Genomic DNA, 20,503 nt, shown 5'->3' with positions numbered 1-20,503 from the left:
AACAAGGCAGACCTCCCAGGAGTCCATTCTGAGCCTGCCAGCCTCACCCTCCATGATAACTGTCGGCTGTCAGACTGCTGCAAATTGCTACAGAAGGCCCCTTGCAGTGGAGTCCCCTCCCACAACCAGCATTTTGCCTGCCTGTATACAGGACACCCCATAGCTCAGTTCTCCAAAATCAACACTGTAGATCTCCCCGGGGGTCAGTGCCAGCCCCTCCTTCTCCTAATACGAAGGAAAGTCTGCCTTTGCTCCCCCTGCATGCCAGCTCAGATATAAGCAACCCCCACAGAGAAGGAAAGGAAGCCTCAGGCAAAACCTAAGGGCAATACCCAGCCCTGCAGGAGGCTCATCGGGTATGTGCTTTCCCACTGAAAAACATGGCTGCGGAAACAGAGCAGGGGAGGGAGCAATAACCAGAGAGATAAGACCATGCCCCCTGGTGGACAGACTGATTAGTGCTCAATATATCTCCAGAGTGGCTGTGCCCTCTGGTGGACAGACTGATCACTGCCTGTTCTCTGGTGTGTTTGGGAGACACAAGTTGAAAACTGCGATCTGAAACTTTCAAATCCTAATTAAAACAGGAAGGGAGAAGGAGCTATCACAGAGAAGGAGTGGAAGTGGTAAGTAAGGCCCAAAGGCTCTGCCCGCCTAAGAGTTTCTTGCAGAAAGCAGTGTGGGCAAAACCACCAAATACTGGCGAGAACTGAGAAAGTTAATACCCTCAAAAATTTCAATGCCCCAACAAAAAAATTACAAGATGCAAAGATAAGACAAACAACAGCCCATCCAAATGAACAAGACATAGGGAGTGAAATCGTATCTACAGAGGCCCAAATAATGAACAGAATGAAATAACATAATGCAACAATGTTAAACATAATCGAAGAACTAAGGGAAAACAGACAAATATCTAAAAGAAATAAGGAAATAAATGCACAAACAAAATAAAGATTTTAAAAAAAAGACACTCTAAAAAGAAACCAAACAGAAATACTGCAACTGAAAGAGACAATAAATGAAATGAGAAACACAATGGAAGGATTTAATAACAGATTCAAGCAGGTAGAAGAAAAAATCAGTGAACTGGAGGATAAAATAGTCAAAATTATGGAAGCCAAAAAGCAACAAGTACAGAGGCTCAAGACTGGTGAGCAGAGTTTAACAGAATTATGGGACAACATCAAGAGACCTAGCATACATATCATGAAAATTCCGGAAGGAGATGGGAAAGAGCAAGGGATAGACAGAACATTTAAAGAAATAACGACAGAAAATTTCCTGAATCTGATGAAGGAAATGAATCTACATATCCAAGATGCTCAATGAAATCCAAGCAAGATAAAGCCAAAGAGATCTACACCAAGACACATCATAATCAGGCTCTCAAAAAGTAAAGATAAAGAGAGAATCCTGAAAGCAAGAAGAGAGAAGCAAACAGTCATATATAATCCAATAAGATTACGGCTGATTTCTGCTGAGAAACTTCTGAAGCCAGAAGGCAATTAAATGATATAATTAAAGTGGTAAAAGAAAGAAAACTGTCAACCAAGAATACTATACCCAGTGAAACTGTTCTTTAAGAATGAGAGGGAAGCTAAAACATTCCCAGATAAACAGAAGCAATGAGAGTTCATATCCATCAGACCAGCAGTACAAAAAAAAAAAAAAAAAAAAAAACTACTGGAAGTCCCGCAGATGAAGGAGAAAAGACAATAGAAAGTAATCCAAAGTCATACATAAAAAGAAAGATCTCTAGTAAAGGTAATTGCATGGACAAGTATAAGGACTAGTAAGGTATTCATGGTTGACAATTCTAATTTTGTCTTTCATGCTTTTCAGTGACAAATGTATAAATAGCAAGAATAAAACTATGTTACAGGCACATGAAATATAAAGACATAATCTGTGATGACAACAACAAATCGGGGAGGAGGGAGGAATGGTATAGGTACAGAATTTCTTATATGCCACTGATGTTGTTATCAACTAAACCTAGCACGTTGTAAGTGCAAGATGTCAAATGTGATACTCATGGTAACCACTAAGAAAATATCTAAATATACACAAAAGGCTAATGGACCACAGCTACCACGGCCTCCACCAGACTGAGTCCAGTACAGCTAGATGGTGCCCAGCTACTACCACTGACTGCTCTGATGGGGATCACAATAGAGGGTCCTGGACAGAGATGGAAAAGGACGTAGAACAAAATTCTAACTCACAAAAAAAAAAAGACCAGATTTACTGGCCCGACAGACTGCAGAAACCCTGAGAGTATGGCCCCGGACACCCTATTAGCTCAGTGGTGAAGTCACTCCCGAAGTTCACTGTTCAGCTGGGGATTGGACAGCCTCATAAAACAAAACAGGACTAACGAGGCACAGTAGTCCAGGGACAAAGACTAGTAGGCAGGAGGGGACAAGAAAGCTGGTGATAGGGAACCCAAGGTTGAGAAGGGACAGTGTTGACATGTCGAGGGGTTGTTAACCATTGTCATAGGGCAATATGTGTACTGTTTAATGAGAAACTATTTGCTCTGCAAAGCTTCATCTAAGGTACAAAAAAACCTAAGAATTATATATGTGGGATCAAATTGACAACAGAAACTTAAAATGTTTGATGGGAAGCCTAGGGGGCAGTGAGTTGAAGATAACGGTGATTAAATAATTTGGAAAAGGATAGTGAGAACAGCAGAACAACTAGAAGAATGTAACTGATGTCACTGAACTGTACATGCAGAAACGTTTGTAATGGTGTAACTTTGGCTATGTATATTTTCACCAAAAAAAAAAAAACAACGTTGAGAAGGGAGAGTGTTGTCATGTCGTGGGGTTGTTAACCAATGTCATAAAACAGTATGTGTACTGACTGTTTAATGAGAAACTATTTGTTCTGTAAACCTTCATCTAAAGTACAATAAAAATTTAAAAAAAACACAAAAGGAAAGGAGAAGGGAATCAAAATGACACACTACAAAAAATCAACAGAACACAAAAGCTGCCAGTATTAGAGGAAATAGACCAAGACTTAAGATACAAAAAAACAAGTAACAAAATAGCAGAAATAAGTTCTTTCTTATCGGTAATTACACTGAATGTAAATGGACTAAATTCTTCAATCAAAAGGCAGAGAGTGACACAATGGATTGAAAAAACAAACAAACAAACAAACGCGATCCAACTGTATGCTGTTTACAAGACACACACTTCAGACACAGGACACAAACAGTTTGAAAGTGAAAAGATGGAAAAAAATATTCTGTGCAAATTAATAGCAAAAAGAGAGCTGGGGTGGCAATCTTAATATCGGACAAAATTAAATTTTAAGACAAAATCTGTCAGAAGAGATAAAGATGGACATTAAATACTGATAAATTAACATTATAAGCACATATGCACCCAATATCAGAGAACCTAAATATATAAAGCAAAACACTGATGGAACTAAAGGTAGAAATAGATACCACTTGCAATACTGCACAGAACATCTAGAAAGATCAACAAAGAAAAAGAAGACCTGAATGACACTATAAACCTACTAGACCTAACAAACATATATGGAACACTTCATCCGACAATAGCACAATACACATTCTACTAAAGTGCACACGAATAATTCTCCAGGATAGACCATATATTAGCTCACGAAGTAAGTCTCGAGAAATTTAAAGACTGAAATCATACAAAGCATTTTCTCTGACCACAGTGGAGTGAAACCAGAAATCAATTAACATTAAAAAAAAAAAAAAAAAAAACCTGGAAAATAACAAACATATGGGAACTAAACAACATACTATTAAACTATCAGTGGGTCAAGGAAGAAATCAAAAGAGAAAACAGAAAATACTTAGAGTCAAATGAAAATGAAAGCACAACGTACCAAAACTTATGGAATGCTGCAAAGGTAATACTCAGAGGGAAATTTAGTGATAAATGCCTACATAAAAAAATGAAGAAAGATCTCAAATCAACAGCCTAACTCTACAACTAGAGGAACTAGAAAGAGAAGAGCAAACCAAGCCTAAAGCTACTACTTGAAAAGCAATAACAAAGATCAGGGCAAAAATAAACGCAACTGAAAACAGAAAAACAATACAATCAACAAAACCAGAACTTGGTTCTCTGAAAATATCAATAAAATTGACAAACTTTTAGATGGACTGACAAAGAAAAAAAGAGACACTATGTAAATAACTAAAATAAGTAATGAAAATGGAAACATTACAACTGACACAATAGAATTATGACAGAATATGATGAATAACTGGACACTAACAAATTGGATAACCTAGATGAAAAGGACAAATTCTTAGAAGCACACAACTTACCTAAATTGACTTGAGAGGAAACAGCAATTCCAACAGACCCATAACAAGTGAAGAGACTGAATCAGTAATCAAAAAGCTCTGGACCAAAAAAAAAAAAAGTCCTAGACCAGATGGTTTCACTAAGGAATTCTACCAAACATTTAGAGAAGAATTGACACCAATCCTGTTTAAACATCTCCCAAGACAGAGAAGGAAGGAATACCCTCTAACTTATTCTATGAAGCCAACATTACCTTGATACCCAAACCAAAGACACCACAAGACAAAAAAACTACAGGTCAATATCCCTTATAAACACAGATGCAAAAATTTTCAGCAAAATACTAGCAAACAGAATCCAACAGCATATTAGAAGAGTAACACACCATGACCAAGTGGCATTTATTCCAGGAATGTAAGGATGGTTCAACATTAGAAAATCAATCAATGTAATACACCACATCAATAGAACAAAGGAAAAGAACCACATGATCATCTCTATTGTTGCAGAAAAGGCATTTGATAAAATCCAACACTATTTCTTGATAAAAGCCCTCAACAAGACAGGAATACAAGGGATGTTCCTAAATGTGATTAAGACTATTTATGAAAAACCAACAGCCAACATTATACTTAATGGAGAAAAACTGAGTGCATCCCCCTAGAAACAGGGAACAAGACAAGGATGCCTGCTCTTGCCACTGCTATTCAATACTGTACTTGAAGTCCTAGCCACAGCAATAAGACAAGAAAAATAAATAAAAGGTATACAAATCAGAAAAGAAGTAAAATTATCTCTATTTGCATACAAGATTCTATATATAGAAAACCTCAAAGAATCCATAAGAAAGCTTCCATTTGGGTATTTACAAAACTGAGGTATTTAGCAAAATTGCAGGGTAAAGGTCAACAAACAGAAACCAGTTGGGTTTCTGTACTCCAGTAATAAGAAATCTGAAATGGAAATTAGGAAATAATTCAATTTACAACAGCATTTACAGGAATAAAGTACCTAGGAATTAATTTAACTAGGGATGTGAAACACTTATACAATGAAAATTATCAAACACTGCTGAAAGAGATTAAAGAAGAATTAAATAAATGGAAAGAAGTTCTGTGTTCACAGATTGGAAGACTCACTATTGTTAGGATGTAAATAATACCCAAAGTGATCTACAGACTCAAGAAATCCTGATGAAAATTCCAACACCCTTCTTCACAGACAGGAAAAAAAAAAAAACAATTGTCAATTTTATATGGAATGGCAAGAGGCACCAAAGAGCTAAAGCAGTTTTGAAGAACAGCAAAGTAGGACGACTCACAATTCCTGATTTCAAAACATGACACAGCTACAGTAAAACAGCCTGGCACTGGTAAAATAAGACACATAGGCCAACAGAATAGAGCTGAGAGTCCAGAAATAAACTCATACATCTATGGTCAACTTATTTTTGACAAGGGTGCCAGGTCCATCAGATGGGGAAAGAAGAGTCTCTTCAATGAACAGTATTGGGAAAACTGGATTTCAATATGCACAAAAATGAAACAGGATCCATGCCTCACACCATACACAAGAACAAATTCAAAATGGATTAAGGACCTAAACAGGCAAACTAAAACCATAAAATTCTGAGAACAAGCAGGGGCAATGCTGTCAGGCCTAGTTTTCAACTATGCATTAGCTAATATAATAACAAAAGTGCAAACAGCAAAAGACAAAATAAATAAATGGTACCTCATAAAAATGAAAAACTTTTGCTCATCTAAAGGCGTTACCAAAAAAGTGACAAGACAAGCTACCAACTGGGAGAATATCTTTGGAAACCATATATTCATCAAGAATCTAATAACCAAAATATATATAAAACTTTGACAACATATATAAAACTTCAACAACTTAATGACAAAAAGACAAGTAACCCAATCATAAAATGGGTAAAGGAGATGAACAGACATAGACATTTCACCAAAGAGGACATTCAAAAAGCCACCAAACACATGAAAACTTGCTCAACATCATTAGCCACCAGAAAGATGCAAATGAAAATCATAATGAGATAACAATTTCACTCACACTAGGATGGCTAAGATTAAAAAAAAAACCAGAAAATAACAAATGTCTGCGAAGATGTTGCCTTATCCATTGCTGGTGGGAATGCAAAATGGTACAGCTGTTTGGAAAACATTGCGGTGGTTCTTCAAAAAACTAAAAACAGAACTACCATATAATCCAGCAATTCCACTCCTAGGTATATACCCAAAAGACTTGAAAGCAGAGACTTGTATACCAATGTTCACTGTAGCACTATTCACAACAGCCAAAAGGTGGAAACAACCTAAATGCCCACCAACAGATGAATGGATAAACAAAATGTTGTACATACATACAGTGGAATACTACTCAGTTGGTAGAAAAGGATGTCTTGATACATGCTACAGTATGGAAGGAGCTTGAAGACATTTTATGCTGAGACCAAACTTTATTAGTACGGGGGTGAGGGGGGTGGGGGGAAGTGGGATTAATGGTGATGGAAAAATTGCATTGATTAAGGGTAGGCTTGCACAGCCAATTATTGTAATTGCTGTTGTAAGTTATACACCTGTAAAAAATTGAATTGGCAAAACTTGTGATAGACGTATGTACACCACCACCAAAAAAAAAAAAAAAGGTAGCTGCTGAGGCTGCTTACGTACAACCAAAAACCTCATGGGATTTGGTTCCTTGGTTTGGAGGTTTAGGGTCATGATTTCATGGGACATTCCAGTGAATTGGCCTAATAACGTGTTTAGTGTTTCTGTTCTACAACCTAGTTCACTGCGTAGTTACTGGGGTCTAAAAAGCTTGCAAGCAGCCATCCAAGGCACAACAATTGGTCTCTATTCACCTGGAGAAACAGAAGAAGAAGGAGAGTCAGGAACAGAAGGAGGAAATGAAACATGTGGATAGTTGCCTCCATGAACAACTACCTCCTTTGCTATGAGACCAGAAGAACTGGATGGTGTCTGGCTACCATTACTGCATGTTTTGATCAAAGATTTAACAGAAGAATCCTGATCAAACAGGGGAAAAATGTGAAACAGAATTCCAAATTCTTACTGAATCCAGACTTTCTCTGGAGCCACTGAGGCTGGATGAAGCACCAAAACTACTGCCCTGAGATAATCTTTAAATCTTAAGCCAAAATCATCCTTTGAAGTCTTCTTTAAACCAAACAAGTCTAGCTGAATTAGTAAAGAATTCCTGCTTTGAACATTGTGCTCTTTTAAAGAACCATCTACATGGCATTAAATTGACCACAGCAACTCGAAAGGTTAGATAGGAAGCTTAGAGGCAGTAAGTTTATGTCAATAGGACAGGAACAATTCAGAAGGGGAGGATGAGAATGGTTGCACAACTTGAAGAATATAATCAATGTCACTGAATTGTACATAGAAATTGAACTGGTATGTGTTTTACTGTGTATATTTTCAACAATAAAAAATATTAAAAAAAAAAAAAGAGCAGATCAGTGGTTGCCTGGGGCTGTGACATAAGGAATTCTTTGGCGGGTGATGAAAATTATCTAAAACTGGAGTTTCTATACTTAAAAAAAAGTATTGAATTGTACTCTCAAAACGGGTGGATTTCGTATTTTGTAAATTATATCTTAATGAACTGTTTAAAAAAACACTCTATAAAAAGTATTAGTAAAATGCAGGCTCAGTAACCCTGATGAGGCACTTTATATTACAAATGCGTGGAGAAATCTAGAGTAAGTAAAAGACTTTCCCATAGGACAAGAACAGGCACTAGCTGAGAGAGGACAGATGGCCTGATTGCTGGGCTCTGCTCGTACTTGTAAATTACACACACACGCGCATGCACACACGTGCCTGGACTGCATCAGGTATAAATTACTTTCCATAGTGTATTATTATTCTTTTTTTAAAAAATGGTTTTAAATTGCTTTGTTTTAGTCAGTTAAATGTGACAGCCCGTTGATAAAAGCAATTCTAGAAGCATAAGTAGCGTATTGTGTTCATGTACTTTGCAATGTGAACATATTACAAAATCAGGTAGTTTATGGTCTATCAAGCTTTATTGTAAGCTTAAAAATTATATTAATGTAATTACTTATACTAGCTGTAAAATTATTTAACATACAATTGTCCTTTGATTAACTGGAAGATTTTTACATTGCCGTTTATTCCTACTAAATACTAGACAAAATTCACATTATTGGCTGTTCAGTTCAATAAATTCCTTGATACCAAACTGTTTCCTTAGAGTCACAATCTAGCAATAACTAGAAGGTATTTAAGCTAAAACAAACTCATATGAGTTAGAAAGAGAGCAAGATTAGAGACAGAAAATAATCTAATAAGGGATGTGAACACCCTTATCATAAAATAGGAAGAAAGAGTTAATAAAAGGCAAAAAATCAGATTTCTTTCTATTCTTCTATTGGCAATCTTTGTGCCACTGTCTTAATCTAATAATCTGTAAAATTTGTAGTGTATCTGATAATACTGTAGTAAATAAGACATAGGTAAGATTAATGTAAGTTACTTGAACGTGGACAATCAATCACCAAGGCTGGCTGGTATGGTAATCACTGTGTTTTCAGTAATTATTTTAATTACCTTGTAAGATTACAGAGAGATGTTTTCTTTCAAGTATGTACACAAGTTCTGCTGAATGTTTAAGGAATGTCCTGGAAATAAAAAAAGAATACTGTTAAAAAAAAAGACACTAATTCCCACTACAAATATTTTTTTAAAGTACTTGACATCAAGCAAATCTAAACTTTCACTATACATATTTGTATTCTCAATAACTTATACATTTCTTCAGTATTTATATGATTCTTCAACAAAGTATATTTTGTGATTTTTATATCAGAGAAATTCATTACCCTTTATAAAAAGTTATTTATACAACATCTTTGAAATGACAAAATTATCAAGATGAAGGGATTAGTGTTTGCCAGGTGTTAGGGATGCGCGTGAGGTGATACAATAAAGGGGCAGCAAAGGGGAGCCTTGTGGTGATGAAGGCATCCTGTGTCTTGACTGTGGGGGTGGTTACACAAATCTATACATGTGCCAATACCACATAGAACTACACACACACACACACACACACACACACACAAGACAGCATGTATAAAATTGCAGAAATCTGAATAAGGTCTGTAGATTACACCAATGTTGTGATACTGTACTCTAGTTATGTAAGACAATGCTACTGTTGGGGGAAAAGGAGTGAAGGGTACACGGGACCTCTGCACTATTTTTGCAACTTCCTGTGAGTCTGTAATTATTAAAAACAAAAAGTTTAACAGAAAGAAAAAGGAAAGAGGTTGTACGAACCGTACGTATTCTAACCACCGAGTACTTTCCAGAGAAGATAACCATTTCTCTTCAGTTTCTTCAAAAGGCTCTGTAAAAAAGATGATATACACACACAGACACAGAGCTTTAGGTGTTTTAAGCTAAATATTATATGATCTATATAACAGTTAAGAGACACATGATGGTTTTTAATTTTTATAAATCAGCTTTCAGGAAGTATCACACATTTTCCCTTCAATAACAGAGCAAATACAAAAAAGCAAAACAAAGCTTTCTTTTGGGCCTGTATCTTCTCTTCGGGCTCTCTCAGGGAAGTCTCGGAGAGTCATAAGAGTTAGTGACTCTGTGCTCCCTGGTCATCCCTGACAGGCCCTGCCCCGATGCTTGCCCTCCATACTCTCTGTGAGCACTGCCAAAGGCCCCTACCCAACAAGCTCTTTCTGCAAGCCTTGCCCTGCTCCTGCTTCTCTTCCCCTCAGTCAGCTGCAGAGCCTTGTGGTGATGAAGAGCAGCTGACAGGGCACTGGGGGCCACCCCTGCAGGACTGAGAGAACGCCTTCCTGGCATGGCCTCTAGCGCCTTGCCCAGTCACTCCCTGACCCACCACCAGCTGCCTCTCACCTTGCAAACACCAGGCTTCAGTCACACTCAACTCACAGGACTGCTGACCATCATTCATGTCACTGTGTTCTTTTAAACCCTCCCCACCTCCTGCTGTTCGCAGAGCTCCCCTTCTGGGCAAACCCCCACTCCTTGTTCACCTCCAGGTGGCCCGGGGATCTCCCCCGCACACAATTCCAGTAGAACACACTTCACACTAACATGCTTCTTTGTGGCCCATCCCTCCAGTCCACATGGAAGACACCTGGTAGGAGTTTGCTCTAACAGATGGACTGGAACTCTGAGGCCACACAATTATACGACACGGCTCCATTCAATATCCACGTCATGTTACATTTCTCAAAATAACTGTATGCATTAAAATCTTAATAGATTTGTCTATAAGGTGATATGTTGCTCTACTTAGTAAATGATTTTATACAAGTATTCCATTATACCTTTCATGATTTGAGGGTGAATTAATTGGTTCATTTTCCCCCCAAACAAAATGCAGTTTAAACTTCATTTCCTAAGAGGTTCTGACATTCTTGCACAATCAAATATAATTTGTACAAATATTTCAATGAACCTCTCCCTAAATATATCTATTTCTATATTTTTAAGGTACATCATCTTTCCTGACATGTCTCATACAATTCTGTATCCCCTGTTCATGTGTGTATATATATAAAAATAATAATGAAATTACCATTAACACATAGCTGCTTAAGTTTTACAAATGCCGCCTGGACTTCTTGGATATTAGGCAAGGTTTTATCCAAATCCGATTTGTAAACATCACTTCTCTGTGGATGACTTTTAGTTATTGCATTACAAATCCTAATAAAGACAAAATCCTTTAGTCACTATTCATTCATTTATTCAACATCTCCTTACTGAGCACCTCCTATAAGCCAGGCTCCATAAAAGCTGGGATAGAGAGACGAACAAGGCAGGCAAGGCCTCTGCCTTCACGGAGTTTGTACCTCTGCTGGTGAGGTAACCATTAACAAGGAAGTAACAGGCTGCATGTGGTGAATGTCACGGGTGATGTAATCTAACGACTACAGGGCTACTTTAGGTCAGGTGGCCAGAAAAGGCTCCTCTGAGAAGAGAATACTGAAGTTGAAACCCAAATGATCTGGAGATACACAAAGATGGGGGTGGGGGGAGATGTTCTAGGCAGAAGGGCAGTAATGCAAAGGCCCTGTGGTGGAAACAGGCTTGACTCTTTGAGAGATCTAATGGTGGCCAATGGGGCTAGATGACGTGCAAGGGAGAAAAAGGGGTTGGAGATGAGGCTGGACAACAAAGAGAATCTGCCCTAATTGTGAAGAATAGGATAGCTGAAAAAACAAGAGGCATTAAGATAGTTGTTAACTTAATGAATTAAACAAAACGGCCACTGGTAACAAATTTGTATAACTAAATCTCATCCAATAGTGTTGCAATCTTCCCTTTAACAGCAAAATTCACCTCTGAGCACTTAATCAGCCCATATATTAGTGAAAACAAGGCTCAGAGCATGACAGGCTAAACGGTTAATTTCTGACGTGATAAAGGTAACATTAAAATCCACCAGAGAATATGGACATGTGCTAATTCTAGTCACCCTCCTTTCCAGAAAACTGAAGGGTCATTTAAGGGTCACTAGGAGCCCTGGTGGTGCAGTGGTTAAGAGCTACAGCCGCTAACCAAAAGGTCGGCAGTTCGAATCCACCAGGTGCTCCTTGGAGACTCTATGGGGCAGTTCTACTCTGTCCTGTAGGGTTGCTATGAGTCGGAATTGACTTGACAGAACTGGGTTTGGTTTTTGGTTTTGGCTTTCTTAGTTATGGGCTGTGGAAAAAACCTAAGATGTGGCCGCACCAATAACTGACTGTGATATACCTCAATCTCTGAGGCTCTCTGAGCTTGTTTTCCAAAATCTGCTCATTTGTTCCTTGTTTATGCAACAAATATTCAATTCATAGGTACTTCTTTGAGGCTGAATATACAATGGTGTACAAAACAGATACAGTCCCTCACCTCACAGAATTACAGCCTAGTAAGAAAGTCAGGTGCATTCAAATTGCAGCATACATATGCAACTAAAACTGAAAAGAGTGCTATGAAGAAAAATCAGAGTGCTATAGAGAGTGTATACTGTGAGGCCTGGTCTAATCTGGGAGGAAGGCTTATCTTAAGGAAGCCATGTTTGAGTTGAGATGTAAAGAATGAGTGAGTGCCAAGTGGATGGGGAGGAGTGGGGGGTCATGGATGAGCATGAACAAAGCAACCCTGAAGGGACCAGCACAGGCAGACGTCAGGAGAGGAAAGGGAACAAGGCAAAGCCGGGTGGCTGGGGCCCAGTCGGGGGCGGGGGCAGGGCACAGTGCTAGATGAGACATGGAAGACAGAAATGACAGCTCATTGGTAGAGGTGGAGCTGGGGTAGAAGCACACAGGTTTGTAACACTTCTAGAAAGCAAGGTGACAAAATGTAATGCCAGAACGAATATGGGGAAGGGAAGCGAAAGGGAAAGGCATCAAGGCTGGCCCCTAGGTCTCTGAGAACAGTGAAGGCAAGTGGAGGGGAGGAAGAGCAGGCTGGGAAGGGCGTGGAGGCCAGATCCTTGAGTGTGATTTTGGACATAATGAGTTTACACATGGAGATTGTCAAACTAGATCTGAGGTATAAAGTTGATGGTCAGTGGCAAGCAGTCACTAAAAGCCACAGCCAAGGTGAACTTTAGGAAGGGCACACAGGATAAGAAGAGGAAGTGAATTACAAGAAAAGTTTGGTTCATCCTGAAGTCTCTCAGTTGGAAATCACTGCACTGCAAGTGACGCTCGTTATGGCAACATGTCAGCACTGTACGACCCTGAAATTTCTTATAAATCAAATAATTAAATTATAGTTAGTATAACTTAAATATCAGTCAATTGTAATATACTAAAAACTGTTTTCAAAATAGCAATTCTTATATAGAACAGGGAGCTCTGCTGGTGCAGCAGTTAAGAACTCAGCTGCTAACCAAAAGGTCCACAGTTCAAATCCACCAGCTGCTCCTTGGAAACCCTATGGGGCAGTTCTACTCTACAGGGTTTCTATGAGTCGGAGATGACTCAATGGCAACAGGTTTTTTTAATACAGAATATATGGTGCTAACTAATTAACAAGATTATATTATCTGCCAATTATTTTAACTAGTGGGGAGTTTTCAAAGCTGTGCCCTTTTGGAAGCAGAACACTGGGCCTTTCTTCCAAGGTACCTGCTGGGTGGGTTTGAACTGCCAACTTTTCAGTTAGTAGTCAAGTGCTTAATTGTTTGTGCTGCCCAGGGACTCCTAGGGAGTTTACCGTATTTAACTTAATTATCACAAGTACAAATTTCTAAAGTAACAATGACCACTTGTTGATTACCTCTGATCAATTTTTCTCTGCTGTAACGCATCTTTTATGAGGGCCATTCTCACAAGAGCACTACCGTTGTTGTGACTCCAACACCACAGCTAGGAGAGAAGCACAATACTGACTTAACTGGTTAAAAAAATGTACATCAGTATTCACTCAATCCACCAGAAATCACTTACTGGCATCCTTCTTCCAACAAAAGAATGGGAAAAGATCTTTAGATCTTGATCTGCTAAAGAACTTGGCACTACAAAGTATTCTGGAAGGCTGGAGGGAAAAAAAAAAAACAAAACAGATCTTAACATGAGAATTCTGTGCTTCAGGCAGTGTAAGTGTGCTCTGTAGACCCACATACAATCAAACACATTTATCCTCACTTAATGTGCACCCCACTTAGTACGCTAGACACCTCGGCTCAGGACACATGCGATGTGGTCAATTCTCAAAAAATTTAAATTTGTAGCAGGGGAAAAATCCAAATGAGATATCTGAAATATTTCCCAGAATGACTGTTAGTCAAACATGTATTCAATTTCTGAAAAAACATAACCACCCTTTGTTTTCTTGACAGGCTCTGGGTAAGGAGATGACAGGCCAAAGAAACAAAGTAAACAAAACCCCCACAAACCTACCAATAAGCCTTAGCTCCCTTCTCCACATTACCTCCCTCCTCTCCACTTCCCTAGCGCCAAAGGGACAGTCAGACTCTAGGGCACTGACTGGACAATAATGCACACTGTCTTTCTTTTTTGAACTGTATTTCAGGATGCCAAAGGGTGGATAAGAGAAAAGTCTGACAGAAAACAGAAAGAATGAATAGAATTGGAATATGATCAATAGCAATCCTTCATGAAATAACTGATCTTGGCAATAATCCTCCCTCCTTAATGAGAATCATTTTTGGCAGCTAAAATCATTACAGATAATCCTCGTTATCTGTGGATTCCGTATTTGCAAATATGTCTACTTGCTAAGGTTTACTTGTAACCCCAAAGCAATACTCGCAGCAGTTTTGCAGTCAATCGCAGACATGCTCCGAGCGGTGAAAAACTGAGTCGCCCGAAGTACACACTGCGAGCTGAGGTCAAACCAGGTGATGTTTTGCCTTCTTGTTTTAGCTCTTATACTGTAAACAAGCGTTCTTTTTGTGTGTCTATTTAGTGCCATGTTTTTTGCATTTTTGTTGGTGATTCTATTTAAAATGGCCCCCAAAGCAAAGTGCTGAAGTGTTGTCTAGAGTTCCTAAGCACAAGACTGTGATGTGCCTTAAGGAGAAAACATGTATATCAGATAAGCTTCATCCAGGCATGAACTGTAATACTGTTGGCTGTGAGTTCAATGTTAGTGAAACAATATATATTAAATAAGGTGTCTTAAAAGAGAAACACGCATAGAATAGTTACGTACTGATCGGCAGATGAAAATGTGACCAGAGGCTCACAAGAACCTAACCTTGTATTTCTCCTAGGAGCAACGGCTCAGTATTTGCTAATTCAGTGTTCCTGGAGACTTTACAGAACATACCTGCCACGAATGACAAGGATTACCTGTGTAGGAACGGGGAATTCTGTGCTGGGTGGGTCAGGCTGAGAGCCCCAAGCCTGCTGGTCAATCAGCATCACAGACAGAGTCGTCCAGGGGAGATTCCGACGTGGTGCAGCAGGAGGCCCTACTCATGAAGTATTTTTTGCCCAAAACACTGAGCCTGAATCTCATTAAGCCATTCTTTAGATTTAACTAAAATTTTATGGGAAATAAAGGAGCCAGAGGTACATGCTAAAGGACACCACAGGGACAAAACAGCCAATATCTAAAATGTGGGGAATTATATTGAACAAATGACCTGGTTTTTGTCAACAAATAAATGGTTGGTCAAACGATGGGTGAGAGGAGACGGTTACAGATTAAAAGGCTTAAAAGACATATCAAGCAAATTCAACATGAGGACCCTGTTTGGATCCTGATCTGAACAAATCAACTGTAAAAGACATTTACGTGCTATAAATGTAAATTAACACTCACTGGATTATTGGTGATTGTAAGGAATTACTATTAATTTCTTTCAATGGATACTGATACACTGTGATTATGTTTAAAATAAAATATTCATTAAACACTATAATTTGATTAAAAACAAATATTCTGTTAGCCATAACCTGAAAGTTATCGATGACAGCACAGTTTATTATTCATAGAGAAGTATCTTCCACTTACAAATAGTATTGTTAAAACTGGACTCACCAAGTGGATATCATGTAACCCTCATTAATGGAACAAACTCTCCACCCAGAAGCACCTGTCCTCTTGATTTCTCTGTCCCAATCTGAGTAGGTTTCAAACAGTGGAGTTTTTTGGCTGCTGCCACCACCAGCTCCACCACCACCTCCTCCTCCACCTCCTGAGGGTACTCCATTTATATTGTTGGCTACAGGAAAAAGCAAGGTTATTAATTTTAACAGTCACATTTACATCCATCATTCTCTGTCACACACATGCTCTTGTGACTCTGGTACTTTCTCCCTGCTTCATCCTTCAAGTGTCTCCAAGAATCTTAACTTTTCCAGAAAGCCTGAGAAAGGTAACCCTTCTCCTTTCTAAAACGTAACTCATTTAATCTTTGTCTAGCTCGTTCCTAACTCCTTATGCAACTTTGCCTTTTCTATCCATCTTCTGTGCCTTCAAACATAAACAGGTCAACGCAATTTTGAAAAGACTTGCATTGATCACGTTGGACCACTCTATCTACTACACTGTACTATTACTATACGTTTTTCCTCCTTCCTTCTACTGGCCAACTTCCCAAATGATGAGCAATGCCTGCTGCCATGTTTCCTCTCCATTTATCTTCTCCTTTTCAGCCGTCTTCTGTCCCTATCGTTCTATGGACACCATTCCTGACCCTCCATCATTCCACTGCTCTAAACTGTGGTAAGTCCTAGTCATCTGCTGATTTTCTCCATACTTTTTGCCTAGAAAAATGAATGCATCATCTCTGTTCTCAATCACTATCTCAAGCCCAACAAATCTTTCATTCTTCTAATATCAATTTTTTGACCCTCTTCTATCAGCTCATTATAGAATGTGTTGTTTCCTATATCTACTCGATTTTCCTTTGAAAAGCTCACAAAGGTTCCTTGTTCTCCACTACAGTGCTGGTCCCACATGAAGATTTCAGCAAGTAGAGCCCAGACTTAAATTTCCTTAGCAAGGAGCCTTCTCTAAAGAGTGGAGTGCTGCTACCTTCTATGACCAAACCCATGGCTTTGGGAGACCTGCAGATGTCCCAACAGGCCAGCCAAATCTCCCGTGACAGACGGCACAACCCCTCAGGCCCAGTGTCTTACTGCTCTGTGCTGCAATGGTGGCAAGTCTCCTAGCTGACATCCTGACATGATGTTTTGCTGCACTCAAACCAGCCTGCATCTTGACACGCTTCCCTAAAAAGATGCTTTCATGATACTATTCCCTTGCCTTAAATCATGCTCATTTTGCAACTGAATCAAGCAAGCCTAAACGGCTTGCTCCCCTTAGCCTTAACGATCCCTCACGTAACTGATCTGACCTTCATTTCTCATCCTACCCCAACTCCCATTCTCCCCTGTAGCCACACAAAATCCTTTACTGTACCATGAATGTGCCATATCCATTCCTACAGACTATTTATTATCTCCTGGTGAAGAAAGGTGTTTTTGGAGAACTCACCATGTGTGAAGGCCTGAGAATAAAGAGATGAATAAGATCTGACCTCTCTAATACACTTACAAGACAGTGGGGGTAAGCTCAGCAATCATCAGAGCGCACGTGCAGTAACAAGGCTGGATGTATGAGTGCAATGAGAGCACAGAAGAGGAGCCCCTAACTCACTGCAGAGGAATGCTGGGGCAGGGGAGGCTTCACAACCTGACCACATCTCAATGGAGTCCTAAGAGGTAAGTCAAAACTTGCCAGGTGGCTGATGAGAAGGAGGTAGGCATGCTAGGCAAAGAGGAGCATTACAAACATGGCAGTATTATACAATACGGAATAATGAACTATAGCTACTACATTACGAATCATGGGATGGCGGACGAGACAGTGAAAAGTTAGATGGGGCCTGCACTCCAACTGTGCTGCCCAATAAAGCAGCCACTAGCCACATGGGTCTATTTAAATTTAAACAGAAATAAATTAAAAATTTAGTTCCTCAGCTAGACTAGCCACATTTCAAGCGCTCAAGAGCCACATGTGGCTACTGGCTCCCATACTGGACAGGACATATTAGAGAACATTTCTATCATTCCAGAAAGTTCTATCGGACAGTGCTGCTCTAGATTAGGAAGGGTCTTGTATGCCCTGGTAGGAATTCTGAATTTTATCCTTTAAGTGGCATGAGAATCATCCAGCGATTCTGACTTTGACAGAGTTTGCTAACAATTAAAATGCTAATTATGGACAGGTATCCCAGCTCCACTCCACCCACCTCAACCCCTTCTCAGGAGCAGTGTAACAATGGGAAAGTGTGCTGAGGGGACTTGGGGTTAGAATCTCTTCAGAACGTAAACCTTCATGGGATTTCCAAGCAATTCTCACTTTACAGTGTTCCAGAGCACCCCCAAAAAAAGTCCCCCAAAATCACAGAATGCCATTCAATCTTAGAAAATCTAAGTCATTCTTCACGTGACCAGATTAAAGGGGAAAAAAATCTATATGATCAGCTCAGTAAGTGCAGAAAAACAGTTGATATAGTTCAACACCTGTTTATGGATTTAAAAAAAAAAACAAAAACAAACCTCTTTAGTAAATTAGGAATAAAAGGGAATTTCCTTAACTTGATAAAGGATATTTATCAGAAACACACAGCAAACAGCACTTCATTAAAATCAGAAACAGAAACGATGTCTGCTATCATTACTACTCAACACTATACAAGAGGTCCTAGATACACTTAAGACAACAATCACTAGAAAAGAAATATAAAGAACAAACTCAGTATTTTTAGAGATTGTAAAAAAAGTAGTGTAACTAAATACTTTTTAGTGTTTTGAGTTACAGACTTTAATAAACTAGTCTGAGAACATACTACCGTTTATAAGATTGTTCATTTGGCAAAATTTAGTCTCCAGATCTGAGAGAATTCTTTCTGACATAAAGTAAGAATGCCTACAGGATCTTGTATCATTTGCCATTTTATAGGTTTCTCTGTACACTTGTCAACAACTAAGTTAGGTCTGTCATACATCCTGTATCTTCCTGGTTTACAATCAGCTGCTGATCCAAAGGCTGGCAGTTCAAATCCGCCCAGTTACTTTGTGTAAGAAAGGCCTGGTAAACTGCTTCTGTAAAGATTGTTGTTGTTAGTTACCTTCAAGCTGATTCTGACTCATGGCGAGGTGATATCACAGCCAAGAAAACCCTATGGAGCAGTTTTACTCTGTAATACTGAGGCTGCCATGAGTTGAAATCAACTCCACGGCAACGGGTTTGGTTTTCTTTTTTCATACCTTCCTCAGTAACAGCTCATTATGGAATGTGTAACAGACACTCAGTCTGGCATTAGAGTCTAAAAATTTTATTGCTTTCAGAAAGTCCCAAAGGCCTGATACCCATGGCTTGTTCTATAATGGATCACTATGAAGGATCACAGCAACAGATTGGCAAAGTGGGTCATCTTAAGGAGATGTGGCTCTCTTGACAGCTATGTGACTGAGGCTTTATGACACAGCTCCTCAGCTGACTAAAAGTGAAATGAGATCTGAACTCTCCTGATTATGGCCATCTTCTGTGACACCGCTTAGAAGTCTAATCCTAGACTAGGGTGAGGTTATCTCAGAGGGCTTCTACTTAATTAGTCCCATCCATATTTAGAATGGCTTCAAGCAGCAGCAAAGATAGTAAAAGTGGTCAACAAACAAAAAGAAAGCCTATCACTTCAATGGTACTGCAGAAATTAGAGTCAGAAGGAAGGGTGAAAAAAGTAAAAACAAAACTGTGATCTTTAAGAACTTCAACAGAGGCCAGTCAGCACAGTGATTCTTAACTGGAGTCTGCAGAAGAACCCCTCTAGGGGTCCTGATTTGCAGGTCTAGGGCAGAGCCCAAGGCTGCATTTCTAAAAGCTCCTCATGTGATTCTGATGCATGTGGCTGGTTAAGAATCATCAATATTCAAGAGACAAAGGATCAATTACAATCATTTACAGTTATATGGAATACCTTAAAGGACTGACAAGCAACAAACTTTAAAAATTCCTAAACTGTGTCAAATGGATTGTGTAATATCAGTAGTTTTCAAGTAAGCATTTAAAGGAAAATTCAATACCAGGGCCTATGTTAATAAAAAGGACAAAATTAAAAAATAAAATAAATTTCATTGAAAATGCACATTTTCTGATGTGGAGCAACATTACAAATCCAGAATACACTGCAGCATTTCTAAGTACAGTGTCTTTCATAGAGTTGAGGTGCTAACACTGAGGCTGTAGGTAACTTTATCAGATTTTCAATTCTTTAGTCCAGAAGCATAATCTGACATCTTATCCATTTTATAAAAGATGAAACTACTTTTTTGACATTATATGTCAGTAACAACCTGACTGATGAAAACAGTCCTCATTGTTTCTTTCAAGATACAAAGAACAGAGAATCCCTGTTGTGCTAGTGCCTCCTGTAGTCTGCGTGTAGAAATGTTGCAAAGCCTGTGGTGCTATATGTCGTCCAGAACTTGAGGACCCTCAGACCAGTATCTGGATGACTGCTGAGTTCCCAGAGAGTTTACTCATATGATACCGGACATGAAGGGGAACTTCAGAATGCCTAAGGCCAGCTAAAGAATTGTTTTCTTAGATAACTGCAGAGGAACATCCTCTAGCTTCAGATCTTATTTG

The 20,503-nt window shown here is 39.0% G+C and overlaps 1 protein-coding gene across 2 annotated transcripts in view; it reads right to left on the bottom strand.

Moving 5' to 3' along the window:
- Positions 1–20,503, bottom strand: part of MTMR10 (myotubularin related protein 10) — a 73,737-nt gene that overhangs the window by 16,124 nt on the left and 37,110 nt on the right. For both annotated transcript variants that reach the window (XM_023727857.1, XM_004372632.2), the window contains exons 7-12: positions 15,884–16,067; positions 13,822–13,909; positions 13,652–13,740; positions 10,956–11,086; positions 9,665–9,734; positions 8,936–9,006 (exon numbers count right to left, since the gene is read on the bottom strand). In XM_023727857.1, coding sequence (XP_023583625.1) covers positions 8,936–9,006; positions 9,665–9,734; positions 10,956–11,086; positions 13,652–13,740; positions 13,822–13,909; positions 15,884–16,067 — 633 coding nt within the window. The remainder of the gene's footprint in view (positions 1–8,935; positions 9,007–9,664; positions 9,735–10,955; positions 11,087–13,651; positions 13,741–13,821; positions 13,910–15,883; positions 16,068–20,503) is intronic.

This window comes from Trichechus manatus, unplaced genomic scaffold (assembly GCF_000243295.1).
Source record: "Trichechus manatus latirostris isolate Lorelei unplaced genomic scaffold, TriManLat1.0 scaffold00019, whole genome shotgun sequence".
NCBI classification, from domain to species: Eukaryota; Metazoa; Chordata; class Mammalia; order Sirenia; family Trichechidae; genus Trichechus; species Trichechus manatus.
Note: the sequence above shows the minus strand (reverse complement) of the source record. Positions and strands in the feature narration are given on the sequence as shown.